Source organism: Notamacropus eugenii, chromosome X (assembly GCF_028372415.1).
Source record: "Notamacropus eugenii isolate mMacEug1 chromosome X, mMacEug1.pri_v2, whole genome shotgun sequence".
Taxonomy (NCBI): Eukaryota; Metazoa; Chordata; class Mammalia; order Diprotodontia; family Macropodidae; genus Notamacropus; species Notamacropus eugenii.
Genome location: NC_092879.1, coordinates 72,601,073 through 72,625,592, shown reverse-complemented (window position 1 = coordinate 72,625,592; position 24,520 = coordinate 72,601,073). Strand labels below are relative to the sequence as shown.

The 24,520-nt window shown below is 37.9% G+C and overlaps 1 protein-coding gene across 8 annotated transcripts in view; it reads right to left on the bottom strand.

Annotated features, from left to right (window-relative positions):
• Window positions 1–24,520, bottom strand: part of ZNF275 (zinc finger protein 275) — a 58,868-nt gene that overhangs the window by 20,613 nt on the left and 13,735 nt on the right. For 2 of the 8 annotated variants that reach the window (XM_072627058.1, XM_072627056.1), the window contains 4 exons: window positions 22,500–22,591; window positions 21,842–21,968; window positions 19,299–19,400; window positions 10,599–18,109 (listed from right to left, as the gene is read on the bottom strand). The exons of 2 other annotated variants lie outside the window; for them this stretch is intronic. In XM_072627058.1, the coding sequence (XP_072483159.1) occupies window positions 16,833–18,109; window positions 19,299–19,400; window positions 21,842–21,968; window positions 22,500–22,532 (1,539 nt within the window). In that variant the 5' untranslated portion in view covers window positions 22,533–22,591 and the 3' untranslated portion in view covers window positions 10,599–16,832. Of the gene's footprint in view, window positions 1–10,598; window positions 18,110–19,298; window positions 19,401–21,841; window positions 21,969–22,499; window positions 22,592–24,520 lie in introns of those variants that run through there. 4 more of the 8 variants (XM_072627057.1, XM_072627059.1, XM_072627061.1 and 1 more) reach the window with 2 other exon arrangements.

Sequence of the window (24,520 nt, the reverse complement as noted above, 5' to 3'; positions counted from 1 at the left end):
AAGTAACATTGGCACCTCAGATTTGTTCTAGTCTTTTTTCATTTTGATTCTTTTCAGGAAGCTCAGTGGCAGAGGAGTGTCAGATCTGGAGTCAGGAACACCTGACTTAGAATCCTATCTCCGATAGTGACTAGCTGTGTGATCTTGGGCAAGTCACTTAACATCTTTCTGCCGAACTTTCTTTTTATCTAAAATGGGAATAACTGAACCTACCTCCCAGGGTTTTTGTGAAGATCAAATGAGGTAACTTTGCAAACCTTAAAGGATCACTAAATGTTATCTATTATTATTTCTTCTAGTTTCATGGTGACTTTAATCTTTCCTCTAACAAGTCTGTGGTATATGGTTAGATGGTTGGAAATGATCACCACACTGGTAATCAGTCACTTCCCATCAAAATATAACCATTTATGTTTTATGACACTAGTTGAGGCTTAACATATGCAGTCCCTATGAGTCAAGAGACTCTCTCAAAGAAAGGTTTCATGATTTATAGGCATATCAACATCTTTCCTTATGCCTACTTTTGCACAGAAATCTTCAACTATTAAATTATATGTCAATTTAATTTGAAGAGTCTGATAGAGTCCTTCATATAATTTCTCTTCCTCCTCATCCTCTGCGAAAGATGCTGGTGTACAAGCTGCAATTATTTCCATAGTGATCTTGCAAAAACTTAGCTAGAGCATTGTAATATAAGATGACCAAAGAGCCCATGAAATCATGTATCTTGTTGCCTTTGGACATCGAATAAAACTAATCCCCCCAACTCCTTTATTTACCTCTGTCCAAGGAGAACCTGGGAGCCATCCTATTAAATTTTGACCTCTTTCTCTCTTGTTTCATTTACAAAGGAAATGTCAAGATTGCTCTAATTTGGAAAAGCCATCACTTGGTCACCCAATAAGGGTCTCACATTTAGAATACCAATAGCTATATTAATGTTTTAGATGATCTAAAAACTATATGCTCCTGAGCATCCTCTGCCCACTTTTCTGCCACCCTCACTGCAGAAGCAGAAACAGGCTGCATGGGATGAAGGGTCATTTTCTATCTTTCTTTGTTTTGCAGTCTGTATAGTGAAATTTCGGGGGACCCAAGAGGGTTTGTACTCGTGAATTTGGGTTTTTGAGGTCAAGGCAAGCTAACAGCAGTAAGGATTCAATCAAGAGTGAAGCAAGAAGCCTTCTATTTCCAGCCAACAGGGATAGATACCGACATGTAAGGCATCTACAATGAGCCTGGTGTAAGAGTTTCCTTACATACAAATTTTAGGGAAACATTTATAAACTAAATGTTATTCAATGTGTCATTGTATGAAACAAAGAAAAGGAAAAAGGCTATTCATAAAACATAGGTGGTTATACAAAAAAGAATAGTATACTTGTTGAAAAATATGTATTATTAGTTGCAGGAGATGAATAAGGCAGTTATTGTCTTAATATAGCTAGTTTCATAAAATCAAAGAAAACTGTTTGTCAGGTGAGATAGAGAGAACTTTCCCAGGACTCTGGAATCCTCCACCCTCAGCAGCTAAGTCTTTTTGCATTAATAAAAAGAGAAGAGACAATGAAGGACACTAGATGCTACAGTTGAGCCAGTGATGGCAAAATGAGTGATGCAGAACAAGATGGAGTCGGCATGCCTTCAAGCAGGGCCACTTCTAAGCAGCAGAGAATCTATGTGTATTAAATATGTCAGGGAAGTTTGTGGTACATAGAAGGGTGGTGTTCGGGAAGGGATATTAAAGTGATGATGGTGAGGAGGCTCACTAGCAGCTGTCAACCTCAGGAAATTTGCTGAAGTCAGTCTCTGGGGGCCATCTGGGAAGGGTCCTTTTGTCCACTTCTCCTTCAGCTGCCATAATCAAAGAGCCTCTCCATGCCTAGCTAGGCATCCTCAGGAAGTAGATATACTCTAATGCTGGGATTATGCTCTCCTATTACCTATTTTTATTAATAAACTAAAATACCAGGATGGATTTTAGGGAATAAATATGCTATATTCTTATTTGACAGGCTAACAATTTGCTTTAAAAATCTCTAATCAGAAAATAAAAACTGGTAAGGAACAGATACATATAATTGTAATTAGAGACCTTAAAACCCTACTAAGTGGAGTCATGGCCTTGGAGCCCTCAAGACCTGGCTTCAAATTCTGCTTCTGATGCACACAGGCTGTGTGACCCTGAGCAAGTCACTTAAACTCTCAAGGTTGCAGACAATTCTCTTAAGACAAGAGAAGCTGCAAATCAGTTGAATATCTGCATTGGTAGAGGAAGTCCTTACTGGGCACTGCCTACACCAATGAAGTTACAGGTCTAAACTGAACAACAACCACAACAACAAAAACATACTATCTACTATCATAATGACAACTCAAGTAGACAAAGAAGAAAATAAATCTCAAAACTGAAGATAAATAAATGAGGCAGAATCTACTCAATTCAATTTAGAGCTATTTATTGAGGAGGCAGAGCCCAGATGGAAGAGAAAAACCAGAAAGTTGCCTGAACTTTCCCAGTTTCCCACATAAAAAAATGTAAAATCAAGTCTCTAAATGAATGCTGGAGCAACAGAACCTACAAAAAGGTGGATTTGGACCATTTTCTAGCTTAAGATAACTTAGAAGGTCTTCAGGAAAGATTTGTCTCATTTAGGTAAAAGGACAGCACATCCCAGCACAGAGGGTGTCAGCTACCAGGAGACTCTTAGCTACAGCACAGAGCAACAACCAAGGCCCCTCAGTGCTGCCTCAGCAGGCTAGTGGCACAGTATGTCAGCTGTGAGGCCCCCAGCCTCAGCATAGAAGACAAACTGCCAGCCTAGCCACCCCCAGTACTATAAATGTGACTAGGCCAGGCTTTCAGTGAGGAAGCTGCCACCACTTGAGGCCCCAGCACAGAAAGCCAGTGACCAGGACACTGGCACCCTGTACAAGAAGCTTGGGATAGTACCTCCTGTGCTCTAGGATCAGAACTCAACTTTAAAAGTCATGTAATAAGCTAAAAAATGAGTTAAAAAAAACAACAGAAAAGAACCCTGCCCATAGAAAGCTACTATGGCGACAGAGAAGATCAAAATACAAACTCAGAAGATGACAACAATGTCAAATGCCTACATGAGAAGCCTCAAAGGGGAAGATGAATTGGTCTCAAGCCCAAAAAAACTTTCTGTAAGAACTAAAAAGGATTTTAAAGGTCAAATAAGAGAGGTAGAAGAAAAATTAGGAAAAGCAATGAGAGTTATGCAAGAGACAGTCAACAGCCTGGAAAAGGAAAAACAAAAATTAACTAAAGAAAACAATTCCTTAAAAAATGCAACTGGCCAAATTGGTAGTGGGGGAAAAAACAACTCCTCAAACAGTAGTTGACCAGATGGAAAAAGAGGTATAAAAGTTAACTGAAAAAACAATTCCTTAAAAATTAGAATTGGGAAAATGGAAGCTAATGATTCTATGAGATATCAAGAATCAAACAAAATCAAAAGGATGAAAAATACAAGAAGATGTAAAATAACTCTTTAGAAAAACAACTGACCTGGAAAATACATCCAAGATAGATAATTTAAGAATCATTGTACTATCTGAAAGCTATGATTTTAAAAAAAGCCCAGAGAGCATCTTTCAAGAAATCATCCAGGAAAACTGCTCTGATATCCTAGAAGCAGAGAGTAAAATAGTGATTGAAAGAATCCACCAGTCACCTCCTAAAAGAGATCCCAAAAATGAAAACTCCAAGGAATATTTTGGCCAAATTGCAGAATTATCAGGATGAGGAGAAAATACTGCAAGCAACCAGAAAGAAACAATCCAAACATCAAGGAATCACGGTCAAGATTACACAAGACTTAGCAGCTTCAACATTAAAGGATCAGAGGGTTTGGAATATGATATTCCAAAAGGCTAAGGAGCTTACAACCAAGAATCAACTAGCCAACAAAACTGAACGTAATCTTTCAAGGGAAAAGATGGACACTGAATTAGATGGGGGACTTTCAAATTTTCTTGATGAAAAGACCAGAACTGAATAGAAAATTCAATTGTCAAAGAAAAGACTCAAGAGAAGCATAAAAAAGTAAACAACAAAGAAAAAAAACACATGTCATTCAATAAGGTTAAACTGTTTATATCCCTACCTGGGAAGATGATACTTGTAACTCTTGAGAACTGTATCTCTATTAGGGGAGTTAGAAGGAACATACATAGATAGAGGGTGTAGGTATAAGTTGACTTTGATGTGATGATAGTAAAAAAAATTAAGGGGTGAAAAAAGGATAGTACTGGGAGAAGAGGAAAACAGGACACAAAAATTATATCATATTAAGAGGTACAAAAGATTGATTACAGTAGAAGGAACTCTCATTGGATTTGGCTTGGAGAGGAAATGACATGCACGTCCAGTTGTGTGTAGAAATTTATCTTACTCTACAGAGAAGCAGGAGGGGAAAGGGGAAAGAAAAGGGGGGGACTGATAGAAGGGAGGGCAGATCGAGGGAGGAAGTGGTCAGAAGCAAAACACTGGTGAGGAGGGACAGGGTGAAAGGAGAGAGAAAAATATAAATGGAAAAATAGGATGGAGGGAAAGACACAGTTAGTAACCATAACTGTGAATGGAAATGGGATGAACTCTTCCATAAAACAGAAGTGAATAGCAGAGGGGATTAAAAACCATAATCCTACAATATGTTGCTTACAAGAAACACATCTGAATCAGAGATACACAGAGTAAAGGTAAAAGGGCTGAAGAAGATATTATGCTTCAACTGAAAAAAAAAAAAAAAGCAGGGGTAGCAATCCGGATCTCAAACAAAGCAAAAGCAAAAATAGATCTAATTAAAAGAGAAAAGGAAGGAAACTACATCTTGCTAAAAGATACCAGAGATAATGAAGTAATATCAATATTAAACATATTTGCACCAAGTGGTATAGCATCCAAATTCTTAGAGAAGTTAAGTGAGTCACAGAAAATAAAAATAGACAGCAAAACTAAACTAGTGGGGGACCTACTAGATAAAGAAGATGACAACAATGTCAGGACTAGATAAATCTACCACAAAAATAAACAGGAAAGAAGTTAAGGAGGTGAATAGAATTTTAGAAAAGTTAGATATGATAGATCTCAGGAGAAAAAACTGAATGGAAATAGAAAGGAATATACCTTTTTCTCAGTGCTGCATGTCATCTACACAAAAACTGACCATGTATTATGCTTAGGGCATAAAAACCTCACAAAGTAATGCAGAAAGGTCGAAATATTAAATGCATCCTTTTCAGACCACAATGCAATAAAAATTATGTGCAATAAAGGGCCATGGAAAGATAGATAAAAATTAATTGGAAGCTAATCTAATTCTAAAGAATGAGTGGGTCAAACAATAAATCTTAGAAATAATCAATAATTTCATCAAAGAGAATAACAATAATGAAACAGCATACTAAAATCTATGGGATGTAGCCAAAGCAGTACTTAGGGGAAATTTTTTATTTCTAAATGCTTACATGGATAAAATGGAGAAAGAGCATATCAATGAATTGAGCATGCAACTAAAAAAGCTAGAAAAGAGCAACTTAAAAATCCCCAATTGAATACCAAATTAGATATTCTGAAAGTAAAAGGAGATTAATAAAATTGAAAGTAAGAAAACTATTGAACTAATAAATAAAACTAAGAGCTGGTTTTGTGAAAAACCAATAAAATAGATAAAACTTTGGCTAATTTGATTTAAAGAAAAGAAAACCAAATTACCAGTATCAAAAAAGAAAAGTATGAATTCATCACTAATGAAGAAGAAATTAAAGTAATAAGTAGTAACTATTTTGCCTAATGGTATACCAATAAATCTGATGATCTAAGTGAAATGGATGAATATTTATAAAAATATAAATTGCCCAGATTAACTGAAGAGTAAATGAAATGCTTTAGGAACCCCACTTTAGAAAAAGAAATTGAGCAAACGATCAATGAGCTCCCTAAGAAAAAATCTCCAGGGTCAGATGGATTTACAAGTGAATTCTACCAAACATTTATTTTTTTTAGTATTTTATTTTTCCTCACTTACATGTAAAAACAATTTTTAACATTCATTTTTAAAACTTTGAGTTCCAAATTCCCTCCCTTCCTCCCTACCCACCCCACTCATTGACAAGGCAAACAATTAGATATAGATTATACATATGCAGTTATGCAAAACATATTTCCATATTAGTCATGTTGTGAAAGAAAACTCAGAGAAAAAAACTCAATAAAAAAAGGAAAGAAGTATGCTTCCATCTGTATTCAGACATTGTCAGTTCTATGTCTGGGGATGGACAGCACTTTTCATTGCGTCCTTCCAAGTTGTCTTGGATCATTGTATTGATCAGAATAGCTAAGTCATTCACAGCTGACCATTTTACAATATTGCTGTTACCTTGTAGACAGTACATTTCACTTTGTATCAGCATATGTAAGTCTTTCCAGGTTTTTCTGAAAGCATTTCATCATTTCTTATAGCACAACAGTATTCCATCATTATTACACAGCACAATTTGTTCAGACATTCACCAATTGATGGGCATCCCCTTAATTCCCACATCTTTGCCACCAGAAAAGAGCTGCCATAAATATTTTCATACATATAGGTCCTTTTCCTTTTTGGATACAGAGCTAGCAGTTCTACCAAACATTTAAATAACAATTAATTCCAACTACATAAACTATTTGGAAAAATAGGCAAAGAAGGAGTCCACCAAATTCCTTTTATGACCCAAACAGGCCGCTGATACTTAAACCAGGAAGAGCCAAAAACAGAGAAAGAAAATTACAGACCAATTTCCCTAATGAATATTGATACAAAAATTTTAAATAAAATGTTAGCAAAGAGATTACAACAATGAGGATGATACACTATGACCAGATGGGATTTATAGCAGGAATGCAGGGCTGGTTCAATATTAGGAAAACTATCAGCATAATTAACTATATCACTAACAAAACTAACAGAAATTATATGATTATCTGAATAGATGCAGAAAAAGTTTTCTGACAAAATACAGCAGCCATTCCTATTAAAAACACTAGAGAGCATAGGAATAAAAGGAGTTTTTCTTAAAATTATAAGTAGTATCTATCTAAAACCATTAACTAGCATTATATATAATGGGGATACTCCAGAAGCTTTCACAATAAGATAGGGGTAAACAAGGAGGATGCCCATTATCACCACTATTATATCACCAATGTTATTTAATATTGCGCTAGAAATTTTAGCTTTAGCAATAAGAAAAGAATAAGAAATTGAAGGAATCAGGATAGGCAATGAGGAAACAAAACTAACACTCTTTGCAGATGACATCATGATATACTTAGAGGAACCTAGAGAATGAACTAAAAAAGTACTTGAAATAATTAACAACCTTAGCAAAGTTGCAGGATATAAAAGAAACCCACATAAATCATCAGCATTTCTATATATTACCAATAAAGCCCAGCAGCAACAAATAGAAAGAGAAATTCCATTTAAAATAATGGAAGACAATATAAAATATTTGGGAGTCTACCTGCCAAGACAAATTCAGGAACTATATGAACACAATTTTAAAACATTTTTCACATAAAGTCAGATTTAAATAATTAAAAAAATCAACTGCTCATGGATAGGCCAAGCTAATATAATAAAAATGGCAATTCTACCTAAATTAATTTACTTATTCAGTGCCATACCAATCAAACTATCAAAAAGTTATTTTATAGAACTAGAAAAAATAATAATAAAGTTCATCTGGAAGAACAAAAGGTCAAGAATATCAAGGAAATTAATGGGAAAAAATGCAAAGGTAGGTAGCCTAGACATACCAGATCTAAAACTATTTTATAAAGCAATAATCATCAAAACTAGCTGGTACTGGCTAGGAAATAGAGGCATGCATCAGTGGAATAGATTAGATGCACACAACATAGTAGCAAATGACTATAATAATCTACTATTTGATAAATCCAAAGATTCCAGCTTCTGGGATAAGAACTCACTATTTGACAAAAACTGCTGAGACAACTAGAATACAGTATGGCAGCAACCAGGCATAGGCCAGGTACACTTCATATCAGATAGCAAGATAAGGTCAAAATGAGTCCATGATTTAGACGTAAAGGGTGATATCATAAGCAAATTAGGAGAGCAAGGAATAGTTTACCTGTCAGATCTATGGAGAAGGGAAGAATTTCTGACCAAACAAGAGATAGAGAACATTATGAAGGGCAAAATGGATCATTTTGATTACATTAAATTAAAAAGATTTTGCACAAACAAAATCAATGCAGTGCAAGATTAGAAGGAAAGCAGAAAGCTGGGAAACAATTTTTATAGCCAGTGTTTCTGATAAAGACCTCATTTTTTAAATATATTGAGAACTGGGTCAAATTTATAACAATACAAGTCATTCCCCAATTGATAAGTGGTAATTGATAAACGCTCAAAGGATATGAACAGGCAGTTTTCAGAGGAAGAAATTAAAGCTATCTATAGTCATATGAAAAAATGCTCTAAATCACTATTGAATACAGACATGCAAATCAAAATAATTCTGAGATACCACCTCACACCTATCAGATTGGCTAAAATGACAGAAAAGGAAAATGATAAATGTTGGAGAAGATGTGGGAAAGTTGGAACACTAATTCATTGTTAGTGGAGCTGTGAGCTGATCCAACCATTCTGGAGAGCAATTTGGAACATGCCCAAAGGGCATACACTTTGACCCAGCAATATCGCTTCTAGGGCTATATCCCAAAGAGATCATAAAAACGGGGAAAGGACTCACATATACAAAAATATTTGTAGCAGCTCTTTTTGTGGTGGCCAAAAACTAGAAATCAAAGGGATGCCCATCCATTGGGGAATGGCTGAACAAGTTGTGGTATATGAATGTAATGGAATATTGTTGTGCTATAAGAAATGATGAGCAGGCAGATTTCAGAAAAGCCTGGAAAGATTTATATGAACTGATGCTGAGTGAAGTGGGCAGAACCAGGAGAACATTGTATACAGCAACAGCAACATTGTGTGATAATTAACTATGACAGACTAGCTCTTCTCAATAATACAATGATCCAAGACAATTCCAAAAGACTCATGATACAAAATGCTAACCACATCCAAAGAAAGAACTATGAAGTCTGAATGCATATTGAAGAATACTATTTTCACTTTTTTTAGTTTTTTTCCCTTCTTGTGGCTTTTCCCTTTTGTTCTGATTCTTCTTTCGTAGCATGACTAATGTAGAAATATGTTTAACATGACTGTACATGTTTGCTTGCTGTCTTGGGAGGGGGAAGGGAGAAAAATTGGAACTCAAAATCTTATAAAAATGAATGCTAAAAACTATCTTTATATGTTATTGGGAAAACTAAAATACTATTAAGTGGGGGGGGGGGGAACCAACTATTTATTGAATACTTTCTAGAAACAAGGCACAGTGCTAGCTTGGGAAAGGGAAATACAATGATCAATAGGAGACCTACTCCTGTACCAGGAACGATACTTTACTGTTGGGGAAAATGAAACAAATAAACCAATAGTGTTCAAGGAAAACTGTTGACATAAAAGTAGAGTCTGAGGAGAAAGAGAACTCATTTCCTTGGGTGACTAAGGGAAATCTTAATAGAGGAAGTCACATTTGATCAGGGTTTTGAAGAACGGGAGGAACAGGAGAGGCAGCAGGATGGGTATGGCAACTGACTTAGATTTGGTGTTAGAACACTTGAGTGGAATCCCACTTCGAATACCGATTATCTGTGTGACCTTGGGTGGGTCAGAAAATAAGACTATTTGCGCTCTTCCCTCCACCTCCTCAACTCATATCTACCAGATACTTTCTGCCATTATCTCTGCAATTACACCTGTTTCACATGAAGAGTTGGCCCTTCTCCTCATCATGGCAAATTGCTCTGCGTGCACAAGTGATCCCATTTCTTCCTGTCTTGTCTGGCAGTTTGCCCCCTCTATCATTCCTTGTTGCTCAGTCGTGTCTGACTCTCCATGACTCCATTTGGGGTTTTCTTGACAAAGGATACTACAATGGTTTGCCATTTCCTTCTCCAGCTCATTTTACAGAGGACAAAACTGAGGTTTTGTGAAGGGTGAAGTGACTTGCCCAGAGTCACACATCTACTAAGAGTCTGAGGCAAGATTTGAACTCAGGAAGATGAGTCTTCCTAACTCCAGGCCTGCTGCTCTATGCACTGGGCTACCTATCATTCCTACTGTCTCACCTTCAATCTCTCCCTATCTACTGGCTGTTTCACTACAAATGTGACACTGCCAACCAGCTGGTGCAGGCCCTCATTACCTCATATGCGGACTACTGAAATAGTCTGCTGGTGGATCTGCCTGCTACAAATCTCTCCCCTTTCTGGTCCATCCTCCTGGATTCAGCTGTCAAATGGATCTTCCTAAAGCACAGGTCTAACCATGTCCTCCTTCCCTCTTCCCCCATCCCCCAACCCATTCAACAAACTCTAGTGGGTCTCTGTCATCTCCAGGATTAAATATAAATCCTCTGTTTGGCTTGCAAAGCCCTTCACAACTTGGCCTCTTCCTACCTTTCCCATCTTCTTGCACTTTACACATTCCTCAATCTTATCCCTTGCCCCATCTCACACAAAGTGGAAAATCCAGTGACTTCTACTAGTTGTTTACCACACCTGGAACGCGCCTCCTTATCACCATATCCTGGCTTTCTCCAAGTCCCAGCTAAAATCGTACCTACTACAGAAAGCCTGTCCTGATTCGCCCCCTCCCCTTCTAGTGCCTTTCCTCTGTTATTTCCTATTTTTCCTGTATATAGCTTGTTTGTACGTATTTGTTTGTTTGTTGCCTCCCCAATTATATTGTAAGCTCCTTGAGGGCAGGGACTGTCTTTTGCCTCTTTTTGCAACATCAGCACTTAGCACAGTATCTGGTACATAAATAGGTGCTTAATAAATCTTACTGACTGACTGACTTTAGAGATCCTCTAGTGCAATGCCCTCATTTTATTGATGAGCAAATGAGGTCAAGAGAAGTTAAATGGATTGGCCAGGTTTACATGAGTAAAAGTATGAGGCAGGATTTAAACCTTGGTCAGGTCCTCCAACTCTTGACCCAGCTCTCTACCTACTAGGCTGTCCTGTCACCCATTTCTGCCCTCGTGGTCACCTTTCAGAGCCTGAATTTTCTTGTCTATAAAATAGGGAAAGTAAGATTTGCCCTGCCTGGTTCAAAATACTCTTCTCAGGAAAATTGGATGTCCTAAAAATCTTAGTGCAGCAATAAGCCTTTTGGGACACCCTGTATACTTGTGAACCATTATTATTATTATCATTCCAAAAAGTCCTGATGGAAGGGGAAGGAATAGCATAAGTCAAAGTATACTGGAGGAAAAGGGAAGATGGGCAATTTGGATGGAGCATAGTATATGCAGAGGGATGTAGTCAAAGATAAACTTGGAAAAATAATAGTAGATGTAGAGTTGGCAGAGACATTCCTATCACATAGGATCCCAAATTGTGAGCTGGAAGAAACTTTAGAAGTCATCTAGTTAAATCTGTTCATTCTACAGATGAGGAAATTGAGGCCCAGAGATGTAAAATGACTTGCCCAAGATCACACAAAGTCAGGATTTGGACCCAGATCCTTGGACTCAAAATACAGTCCTCTTCCTTTCATATTACATTGCCTCCTAAAGTCCCCCTCAGACAGTCCCACCTCCTTGTTTCACTTTTGAGGAAACTAAGACTCGGAATGACTTTCCAAAAGTCATAACCCTAACAAATGCCAGAGGAGAGATTTGAATCTGGGTCTCCTGATTACAAATCCAGTACCTTTCCAATTATAATTATGTCTCTAAGATGGCAAAAGTGTGAAGGGCCTCCAGTGCAAGCATGACAAGCTACTAAAAGTTTGTTTGCAGAAGGGTAACAGTGAGAAATAATAGAGGGAAAGAAGCAAATAGCAGGAGTAGAAGATAAGGCTTTTTTCCCTAAAAAATATACAAGTATTATTCTCTGACAGAGGGCCACAAAGGTGCTCCTGGCAAGTAGAGAAAGGCACAGATTTTACACATTCCCCGATTAAGATCCAGTACAATGAGAAATCGAAACCAGACAGAATTCAAAGGTATCCAACCAGACAGACACTGCAAATACTCACTTAAAGAACTGCCAGGGTCAAAAATAAAACCTGGACAGCGAAAAGCAAACAGAGGCATATGAGTCTGAAGTATGAGGAAGGGGCTTCCCAAGCAGCATTCAGAGAGGACTAGGCACTCACTGCTCTAATTACTAATATTAGTAAGAAATAAAAAGCAAAGAAGAGACAAGTCTGCCTCTACCCACAAAATTCAAAGGGAAACAAAAGAACAAGCAAACAATAAATAAAAGAAATAAATGCAAAAAGGGAGGGGTAAATAAAATCAACCATTAGTCCTTTGATAAAGTTAACAACATTACCAATCTGTTAGTACAATTACTAGAGAGGAAGAAGGAAAAAACCATATTGATGAAATCATGAACAAGAAGGGATATATATATCACAATATAAGAAAAGAAAGGTGATCTAATAAATATAAAGAATGTTTTGGGGCCAGACTATAGTAACTTTACTATACAGCAAGATTTTGAGAATCGAGGTCAAAATAATTAATATTCATCAATCTGTCAAGATACTAAAGAAACAAAGGATAAGAATAAATGAATATTAGAAGAAGAAATGGATTTTCTAAACTTTTCAAGAACAAAATGTTTTAAATGTCAAATTCAGAGTGAATAAACCCTTCGGGGTTTTTTTTTTCTTAACTTACTAAAGGGTATATAGTTAAAAACTAGTGCTAACAGAGTACTGGAGTCATTCTTCAAAACAGAAAGAAGACAAGGATATATCCTTTTATCTTTTATTTAATAGCTAGTTAAAGCGATTAAATAATAGTAGGTACTTAAAAAAATACTTATTGTTTGTAAAGAAGAAATATAGAAGTGAGTATATCAACTTGAAGGAAATCAACCCCCAATTTACTATTGATCTCAAATATGCTCAACAACATTGTAGACTATATAAATTCACAAAAACACCTGCACTCATATAAAGAGATTCCATGCAGAATATCAACAATAAACAAATCATTTGGGTATTAGCTTAACTTGAAACCAAGATGTTTGTTCTCTTAAAAAGGGAAATAAAGGACATGGATAAATGAAAAGAATGTCCTTTGCTCCCGGTAAAGCTTAAAATATAACTGACATTAATATATAAATTTAATAGAACACTGACTAATGTTCCCGGGGGATGTTTTATGAAAATTGTCAAAATGATAGTAACATGTAACTGGAAGAATAAGCAGACAAGTATACCAAAGAAAAACTTAATGAAAAGAATTAACAAAGATACTCATTCTACCAGATTTTAAAAGATGTTACTGAGATAATTAGCAAAACCATACGATTACTGTGTTTGACAGAAAAAAATATTATTAATTCCATAGAAGAGATTCCATAAAAAGAATCAGACTATTATTCCCTGATGTGATCAATTGGATATCAGAAATGGAGAATTAACTGGAATCCATAACCCATATTTCCAAAAAAAAAAATCCAGATGGTTCAGAGAATTTAAATTTTTAAATCTATTAAAACAGAAACATAACATTCCTCCCAGCTACAAATATTTACTTCTGAATATTAAAGAGTTGGAGGGCTATCAGAGACAAGATAGATGTCCTCATATATAAAATTAACATCCTGCACAACTTAATTTACTAAAATAGATCAAAAGATAGGGAAAATATTTTAAAAACAACTGAAGAAACTTTATCAAGTGAGAAACTGCATGGGAAACATTTTTGTTAAACACAAATCACCATATACATATTGCCCCCAAAGGGGTAAACTATGATGAGAAGAGATTTCATTTCCAAAACACATAGAAAATTGACACAAATATATATAGTCAACACCTAGATTACATTCCATCTATGATATAAATAAAGTTTACACCAGAGGAAATGGACACAATAAATCATTGAATTAAAGTACTTATGAAATGCACCTTAGACAACAGTGCAGTATGGCCCATTCACAGGCCCAGAGGGGAAAAAGGACTGGGCCAGAATACATAGCTTGTTAGTGGCAGAGGTAAGCATAGAATCCACCTCTCCTGACCCTTAATCAAAACAACAGCTTTACAATCAAACACAGCAATACACATCAAAACAACTTTAAAGTGCCACTCATAAACTTCTGAGACTAGTCAATGAATGAATAAAACAATGAAAGGCCAAGGAAGCAAAGACTGGGGTGCTGTCCTGATTCTGTGGAGAAAAGCACACAGAAAGAAAAGGAATTTGCTCCCCAATTTACAAAGTACCTGACAGCAAGATAATTAGTCAATAACACAGCATATTCAAGTAAATTAGAGCATATTAAGGCAACAATTATTCTTAAATGACACATATGAGGATCATATTGATACATACAAGAATATATATGAAAACCATTAAGTGACAAAAAGCACATAAAACAGTACCTATAAAGTGATACATGATCTAAATGTGCAACAGGAAAAGAAAATAAGCCCAGAGGATTAGGAGGGACCATCAGGGTCATCTAGTCCAACCTTTCTTTTGTAAGTGAGGAATCCAATGTCCCCAAAGGGGAAATGACTTGCTCAAGGTCACACAAATAGTAAGTAGCAGAGCCATTATTCAAACCGAGATCCTCTACTTCAGAAGTGAACCTAGATGGACCCAATTAAGGCTTAAAGTTCATTAGGCTATTTTTGTTTCACAAGGAAGATTAGGTTCATAATATTTTTAAATGCACTGAAACAAAACATCTTTAGAGTTTCTTGTGGGTCCATTACCCTGCAACTTATATTTATGATGCAAAGAGAATAGAAAGCAAAGAGAATCCACCATTTCTAGATGCTACACTTATTAGCATAGCTGTCCGCAGGCTACCACATTAGAAGCTACTACCCTGAAGAAAAGGACAGTAGGATGATTCCCTAACTGCCAAAATCTAGGTCACCAATATAGTAAATAAGTAGCTAAGGGCAGACTGTTGCTTCCCCTGGGTTGGGACATCCTTGGGTTGGGACATTAAAGCTCAAAGTGACCTTAAAGGCCAGTCATACAACTAAAAAATGTCTCAGCTGGGATTTGAAGTCAGGTCCCCTTGACTCTAAGTCCAGTGCCGTGCCCTGTTTGTTAGCAGAGATGCCTAACTCATGGCCCTCAAAACCAAATTGAAATGCAACTGGAAATGTTTAAAGAAATAAATAAAACTATAATAAATATAATGTTAGTTTGAGATTTTCTAAGTCACAGCCTGCAGGGAATCATTTCTAATTAAGTATGATGCCTATGTACTACAGCATGCAGATTCAGAAACATGTTGGTCCATTCAGAAGTGATTGGATTTAGTCAGTTGCTTCAAGGTAATTAAATTGATAAGGGTAAAATTTATAATCCAGGACATATTTATTAAATTACAATGACAAATAAAATTGCCAAATTGACAAGAGGTACATTTTTTTTCCCCAGAAGGAAAATCCACATAGAGAAACTGATTTAAGATCAGTGATTATTTGGTTGGACCACCACCCTTCTGTTTGCATTTGTTGCTACTCTTTTTCATCTCAACAGACTCTTGTAATAGGTTACTTAGGATTCCCAAGTATATAGTCTTTTCATTTATGATATTTTAGATCAGCTTCATATTGATAACATGGGGAGATAACGGGAATTTCTTCAGTAACTGCTATCTGATTTACACTGTATCATGGCTAGATTACTGCTGGGAAGTTTTACTGTAGAGAACTAATCTTCTCCACTCTGTGAGAATACATCTCAATCACAGAGGTCAGATGGTCTGTCCTCAATGCAAGAACCCAGGTTTCTTCTTGAAATGTTGGCATATCCAATGTCTACACCATGCATAGGTCTCTCAATGGGATATGACATGCTTAATTAAGTACCATTGCCAAGTTGGGTTCTTAAGCTGTAGAGTGACATGACAAAATCTTTCTTGCAGACTGATCCAAAAACTGGGAGCAAATGAATTACAGGCAAGAGACACTGGAAACAGACCACCAGAGGGGAATTAATCAAAAGCATGGCCTACAGTAGCAGGACTAGAAGAGATGAACTGAACAAACATTGAAGAATATTTACCATTACATTGTCACTGGGGTGTTTTTCTCTATCCACTAAGTAACAGAAAAATGTAGGCATGTGCTTTCCAAGGGCTTAAAAATATTTTACGGAGATTGGCTCAATTGTAGCTGTAGTGAAGAAAGTGCTTCCTAAACTGTAAAGTGCTATCTGAATGTGAATTATTATTATCATTATACTTGAGGGTATGCAGGCCATGACAATGCTGCAAAGACATTGCAGTTTTTCACATACTTATCCTAAACTTCTGCTTTGTATTTTCTCATATGATTGAGGCCTACATTGTGATGGAAGGGTTTTTCACATTCATTACATTCACAAAGTTTCACTCCACCATGAGTTCTCTGATGATGTATATACACTGACCTATATATATATATATATATATATATATATATATATATATATATATACACGAGTCTACACAGATATGTACACTGATAGTCCATAAGACTGCAGTAAAAATAATAGTTACCCAAAATTCATTGGGTTTTTCTTCCCCAATATTGACTAAGCTCTGATCTTTTCCAAAAGGCTTTCCTATATTCATTACATCAACAGGAGTTTGCTTTGCTATTAACTGTCTAATGTTTAACAATATCCAAATGTTTTCTGAAGGTCTTCCCAAACTCATTCCTTTCATTAGATTTCTAACTATTGTGAATTTTTTGATGTCTGTAAAGGGCTGAACTCTGCCTGAAGGTTTTCCCACACTGTTCACATCCATGGAGTGATGCTCCACTATGAATTCTCCGATGTCGATTAAGACCTGAACTCCTCCTGAAGGTTTTCCCACATTCCTTACATTCATAAGGTTTTGCTCCACTATGAATTCTCCTATGTTTAATAAGGTCTGAAGGTCCCCTGAAGGTTTTCCCACATTCAATACATTCATAAGGTTTTTCTCCAGTATGAATTCTCTGATGCTCCAGAAGGCTTGAGCTCTGCCTGAAAGGCTTACCACATTCCTTACATTCATAGGGTTTTTCTCCTGTATGAATTCGCCGATGTTTGGTAAGCTCTGAACTCCTTCTGAATGCCTTCCCACACTGAATACATTCAAATGGTTTTGCTCCACTATGAATTCTCTGATGTTCAAGAAGGCCAGATTGCCCCCGAAAGGCTTTACCACATTCATCACACTTATAGGGTTTTTCTCCAGTATGAATTCTCTGGTGCTTAATAAGGTCTGAATGTTCCCTGAAGCCTTTTCTACAGTCATTACATTCAAAAGGCTTCTCACCACTGTGAATTCTCTGATGCCGAATAAGGTGTGTGCTAACTTTGAAGGCTCTCCCACATTCATTACATTCATACGGCTTCTCTCCACTGTGAACTTTCTGATGTTGACTAAGGCCTGTACTCCTCTTAAAGGACTTTCCACATTCGTTACATCGATAGGGCTTTACTATGCTATGAATTCGCCTATGTCTACTAAGGCCTGAGCTCCTCCTGAAGGCTTTCCCACACTCCTTACATTTATAGGGTTTTGCTCCACTGTGAATTCTCTCATGTTCAATAAGCTCTGAGTGTCCCCTGAAGGCTTTCCCACATTCTTCGCATTCGTGGGGTTTCTCACCACTATGTATTCGCTCATGTTGAATAAGTTCTATGTTAAGTCTGAAGGTTTTCCCACAATCTTTACATTCATAGGGATTTTCTACTCTTTGCTCCTGTCTCTGGTGCTGTTTTGAAAAGTCTGAATTATTTGTGAGGCTGCTACATGAATCAGATGGCTGGGCCCTATCTCCTACAAGGATTCTCTGCTGCCACCCTAACCCACCCTCAACATCACAGCGTCCTCCAACTACAGAGTCTTGGTGAATCCCCTTTGGGGAGCCTGCTGATAATATTCCCTGGATTTTCACTTCTTCACCAACTTCCTGCTGTGGAATAGATGCCTCTTTCTCAGTCACAGAGCTCTTAGCTGAAATGATAAATAGAAAATACCCAGATCAATAGAGTGTGAGAATCATTCCATAAATGAGTGCCTACGGGAGGCAGGTGTCTTTGAAAGGACTTCAGTACAACTCTGAAGGTAGCAGATGAGAAGTGGGTGAGGAAGGAGAGGAAATGAAGACATAAGAGGAACAGCTGACACAAATGGCAAAGTAAGTAGAGAAAAGAGGTGGGCCCATCAAAGAAGGAGGGCATTATAACGATAGGAGAAGATGGGAGAGTGAGAAGTAACAGAGGGAGCAGTGAGAGGGAGTGGGCAGGCCCAGAGATGTGGTCAAGAAGAGAGGAGTGGCCAGGGAATGTGAGAATGACTGCTAGGAGAGGCATAAAGAAGTGGAGCATTTGGAATGAAATGGGCTCCAAGAGTACCAGTACAGCTCCTTGCCCCAGGATTACTGAATCTCTTTTACAGGATGCCACAAAGCAATTGCTCTGCCCTCCTGGATGCCACACCCTGGGTATTGCAACCTCTGTTTATCTCCTCCAGAACCCTTCTTCCACTTCAGTAAAAGAAATCTAGCATTAGCAAGACCACCAGCCAGACAAGGACATAAAACCTTTATTACAATGGGATGACTTCAACGATGTTTTTTACAACTGAGAAATATGAGCTTTAATCCAATATAATTTAGTATTAACCGTCTTGCTTGCTTCTTCTATTTGCATCCCCAGCTCTTAGAACAATGCCTGGCATACAGGAAGCTCTTCTGATCCATCTATTTATCTAGTTACTGTAGGTACAATAGCCTTTGGTTCTTTCCTAAGGCATAAAGGACTTGTACAAAAATGTCTCTCCTAATGAGACAATATTTAACCCAAATTTCTTTTTTACAAGACTGATCTGTAAGCTCAGACATTTATATTTGAGCCTAGACAAGCTCCATCTACCCTAGCAACAAGGGTATATTCCCTAAACATGCCAAAATTGGGGGAAAGAGGTAGTCCTTTTCTGTGATGGCATGAAAGGTATGGGATAGCAACCACTGGGTCTAAGGAAGAGATGATCAGAAAAAGAAATGGAAAGGAAGGCACCGTTAAGCATAATGACACCTTTTACTTGGACAGATCAAAGAAGCATCAAGGAAACCACGTCTATACATGAATCAAACATCTAGCCCCACCCCATTGAACAACTAGGCTGCTGTGTATTCACTCACCACCATGGATCTCTGGAACCTCAGTTCTGGGCAGATCTGGCAAGCATGGCACTTCCCCTCGCTCCAGCTGGGATATCACGTCAGGTTTGGAAACAGGAAATCCTGCTCGTGGGAAAGGAAGCCACATGTGGCCATTTGGTCTTAGGATCAACCCAGAGCTGCCCCAGAACTCTGTCCCAGCCAAACTGTGTTCAGGGATTTTACAGAGAGAACACTATAAAGGTCCAGATGAAGAATACCTACCCAGAGCAAGGTATACCATAAGAATCCTCTCTGCTACTAGACCCTAAAGTTAACTGGGCTTGGGATAACCATCTCACCTGAGATTTCATGGGCGTAGGAAACCTAGGGTTCTACCAATGCAGGTCAGCACTTGACCTGCAACTGAAGAGACTTACTTGGGCCACTGAAAAGTTAAGTAACTTGCCCAGCATCATAGAGCCCCCACCAGGGGTCAGAGAAAGAACTTGAACCCAGGGCTTCCTAACTCCGAGGCAGTGCTCTAGCATACCACACTACCTCTTCACCATCCCACAAAATTAATTAAGAATAAAAGAATAAATAAAACTAAAAATAAAATTAAAATAAAAATTAATTAAGAATAAAAAAATGTTAACAGCATTTCAAAGACTCCACAGTAGAAGCAGCAGAATACTTTAAATGAAGAGATCCGGGTTCCAATTAGTTGTGAGAGCTCAGGAAAATAACTTCCCCTTTTGGAGCCTGCATGTCCTCTGAAATAAGAGCTTAAATGAGACAACATGTATAGACCCTTCTAGCACAATGATTCGAAAAATCTTCTCAGTTTTCTGAGTCTAAATGTGAGCAGTTCAGAGACACCTGGACCATCACCAGCACCACACACACACACACACACACACACACACACACACACACACACACGCAGAAAAAGATCAAAGGGTACCAAGGAAGTCAACCATAATGAGGACTAAGGAGAAGGAACAGTCTGTCCTTCATGCAAAGACACTAAAAAGATCATTTTTCTTTTGTCTGAAGAGCAAACCCGATAGGAGATGTTATCAAAGGGAAAAGTGGGGAGCCCCCACCTTAAATTTGAAAGAGAGGAGGAAGTTTTAAGACAAAAGGAAGTCCTACTTTACATATAGAAGAATATAGGAAAAATTCAATTCAAGTTTGTGGACTTTTTTTTTTTTTAACACAGTTTATAACAGATAAAGCAATTCCAACTTTTGGTCAGGTGATACATCTTTTTAAAGCATTTACAATATGGACCACAAAAGAATTTTTTTTTAAATATAAGCCAACTGAGACACAGATAATATTTATGTTGCTAACTTCACAATCTCTTGATCTAATTGTCTCCTCAGTATTACTAAGAATAAAAAGACCCTAACTTGATGTTGTTGGTCTAAAGTCCTATGCCTAATTGCTTAATTTTAGGCAGCCTCGGATGTTCCTCTACCCATAATCTATAACTGAATAGATCTGGTATTAAGCTTACAAATCTTTTGACCATAGGGAATTACCATCAAGAGTAGGGACATTGCAGGGAAAGAATATCTCCCCAACTTCATGTCTAAGTTTGTGGACTTTCAAAAAGCATTCATTGTAAAAGTGTTGGATGTAAAGCAATCCTTTCTTCCTTTAGTTTGTCCCCAAATGACCTAGCTCTTTGACCACTCAAGGGGCAGACATAATTCAAGAAACCTGATAATGATGAATGCTACCTATCTCTCAGCAGGCAGTGGATTCAGCATAGAGAATGAGGCCTATGGTTTTGGACACCACCAATGAGGTAATTTGTTTCATTTGACTCTGCCTCTTTATTACAAGAGCTTTGTTTTTCTTTTTTCAGTGGGGAGGTGGGTAGGAAGGAGAAAGAAATGCTTAATGAGTGAAAAAAATTAAAAATAACGAACAAGAAAGGGAGTAGAACCTCATTTAAACACCGTAGGATCTAGAGAATGAAGCCATGCACCTCCATTCATATTTCTCATCGTTTATAATTTTCAGTCACGTCCCATTCCTGACTACTACCTTTTATCTCCTAAAAATTCGCCAAGTCACTTCTCATGTGGAAATGGCCACATCCATTGGTAATTTCAAACTGTAAACACATTTGGATCCCTTGAATCATCTATGGGTTTTCTGTGTCTTTCTTTAGGTATGCTGACCAAACTGTATTCAGCATCTCAAGTACTCAACCAATGTGAGTGGACACAAGGGCAAGATAATGCTAAATTGCCTCTGAAGCAAAAGTGAAACAAACTTGCCATGTAAGCTTCAAAATTATTTAGGAAACCTAAAAATATAGCCTATAATTAATATTTTTAGCTAAGGAGATTTAGAACTATTCCTAAACATATCATGTACGTATCATGGAGAAAAACTACTACACATACGCACTGACCCCTGGTACCTGTGGTTGCCAAAGGCAGAATCCTGGACTAGAAGGTTATTGGTACCAATCTTCCCGTATATTTATATGCACAACTGTTAACAAAAAAGGAAACCAAAGAAGAGATTATGCCTCCAGTGGTGAGGCTGGAGGGGGTCCTTACCCAGTGAAACGACATTCTCAAAATTCTCCAGCATCACGTCCCTGTAGAGCCTCCTCTGAGCAGGGCCCAGTTGTCCCCATTCCTCTTTTGTGAGATACACAGCCACATCCTCAAATGTCACCAACTCCTAAAAGAAAAGGTTCCTGCTGCTTCCATGAAAAATCTCACCAGCCTGACCCAGGACTAGGGGCAAAGTGAGCAGCCCCAGAAAGGTTAGGTCAAGGTGGTTAAGGGTTAGGAGTGTGAGTGTGTGTGTGTGTGTGTGTGTGTGTGTGTGTGTGTGTGTGTGTTTCTACAAATGGAGAGGGGAGTTGGGAAAAGGGAGTTGGGAGAAGGGAGAGGATGAGGGTAGAAATATAGGGACAAGTAAACCTAAGTTACATGATACAATACAAAGAACACCTGACTAGAAGTCATGAAGCCTGGCTTCCAATTTGGGTTCTCTTACAAACTTGCCAAAGACCCTGAAACACAGTTTTCCAGTTCATGAAGTGACAGTAACAACAGCTGTGCCCTCTACTCCAAGAGAGGGAATGAGGGCTCAGGTCACTGGATTCAACACCACAGGAAGAGATGCTGAGTGAAGGAGCCGGGAATGAGCCTCAGGTAACAGCAATATTCTCACATCTCGAGAAAGGAAGAGAGAAGCACAGCTCACCTGGGGCCTGGCTGTCAGAAGAAGAGCTGCCATCAGTTCCGCTCCTGTGCTCCCCTTTCGGGAAAGTGTTAGACTCTGGGGAACAGGCAAAGCTAAGAAAAGTGAATAAAGCCATGAGTGAGCCCCACCCCAGCCCTGTGGGTCTCCCACCAATGAGATATAGAATCCTTTTGGGCTCTTTGATGAAAATACTTTAAACCACTGTTCAAAAGTTTTGTGAAATTTTAACTTTAAATGTAGCTGTTTATGGATGGAGTCAAGACACAAGGCAACATGCGTTAACTCAATGAAACTCCCTTAAACAACTGAAGTAGGTCAGAAAACAAAAGAAAGACCAGGGAGATGGAGAGAGAGAAGGGAAGGGAAGGGAAGGGAGAAAGGGAGATGGTGGGGAAGGAGGAGAGAGAGAGTGAAAGGGGAAGAGAGAGGGGAAGGGAGAAGGAGGGAGGGAGGGAGAGAGGGAGAGAAAGAGAGAGAGAGAGAGAGAGAGAGAGAGAGAGAGAGAGAGAGAAAGAGGGAGAGGAGAGTAAAAAAGAGAAAGATTCCTTTAAAGACTTTATTTTTAGTAATTATTATAAGAAAGAAACCAGAAACAAATATAAAAAGGAAAAAATGACTGAAAGAAGAGTTCTGAAAGGTCCAAAGTATTGAGAAGCAGGCTTTAAAAGAATCAAATGTTCAAATTACACAGTTAAGAAACCAAACAAGAAAGATCTTAAAAGCAACAATGAATAAACCTGAAATCATATCAACTAAATCAATCAATAAATAAGTATTGAATAAGTGCCTGTTCTGTGCCAGAAACTGTATAAAGCACAAGGATTCAAAGAAAAAAAACTGAAAATCCATGTCCTCAAGGAGCTTACATTCTCTCAAGGTAAACAATATGAATTGTTGCCAGGGAGGGGGAACAGAAAAGGCTTTGTGGAAGAGGGGGCCTCAAAGGAATTTAGAGGCTCTGAGGTGGAGGCAAACAAAGTATGTTTCAGGCATGGAAAAAAGAGACAGAACTCCTGAATGTGAAACAGCAAACAGGCCAGTTTTGTTAGAATGTAGACTACCTGAAGAGACATAATATGTAATGAGTCTGGAGTGAAATTGTGAAGAGCTTGAAATGTCAAATGAAGGAGTTCATATTTGATCCTAGCCATACCAGGGAACCACTGGAGCTTCGTGAATGAGGGAGTGACATGGTCAGATGTGTGCTTTAGTATTATCATTCTGGCACATCTGGGAAGGATGGACTAGAGAGCACAAGCCAGGGGAAGAGAGACCAATGAGGAGACCATTGCAGTAGCACAGATAAGAGGAGATGAGGCCCCAAACTATAGTGGTGGCTGTGGAAGTGCAGTGAAAGGGATGGATGGAAGAGATGTTATGAAAGTAGAATTCACAAGAAGTGACAATGGATCAGAAGTGGAGGTGAAGGAAGTTGAGGTCTAGAATGAGCCCCAGGTTGTGAGGCTGGGTGACTAGAAGAATGGTGGTGCACTCAACAAAAATAGGAATGTTCTGTGGACAGGTGGGTTTAAGGGGAAAGACAATGAGTTCTTCCAAGAGAATAAATTATACAATAACAATAATTTGGAAAGATTTGAGGATTCTAATTAATGCAATGAAAAACCATGACTGCAAAGGACTGACAATGAGTCATTATTATCCCACTTCTACCAGAGAAGCAATGACTTCAGAGTGCAGAAAAAACATACATTTCCAGATATGGCTAAAATGAGAATTTATTTTATTTGACAAGGGCTTTGTTTTTCTTTTCTTTTTCAAATGGAAGGATAAATAAGGGGGAACAAAAAAAGAAAAGAGGGTTATTGGGGTATCTTTTTTTTTTAAGATGTGCAGAAGAAAATAGAAGGAAGACCAAAAAGAAATAGAAACGCGTAGGATAGCTTAAAAGCTACAGGCTGACTCAATCATAACTTCAAAAGAAAAATGGGCTCTCTGCACTTTCATGTAAGCCTTTTCTTCCTATTCCATTATGCCCATTTTATGTGATGTTTTTGAAGTTC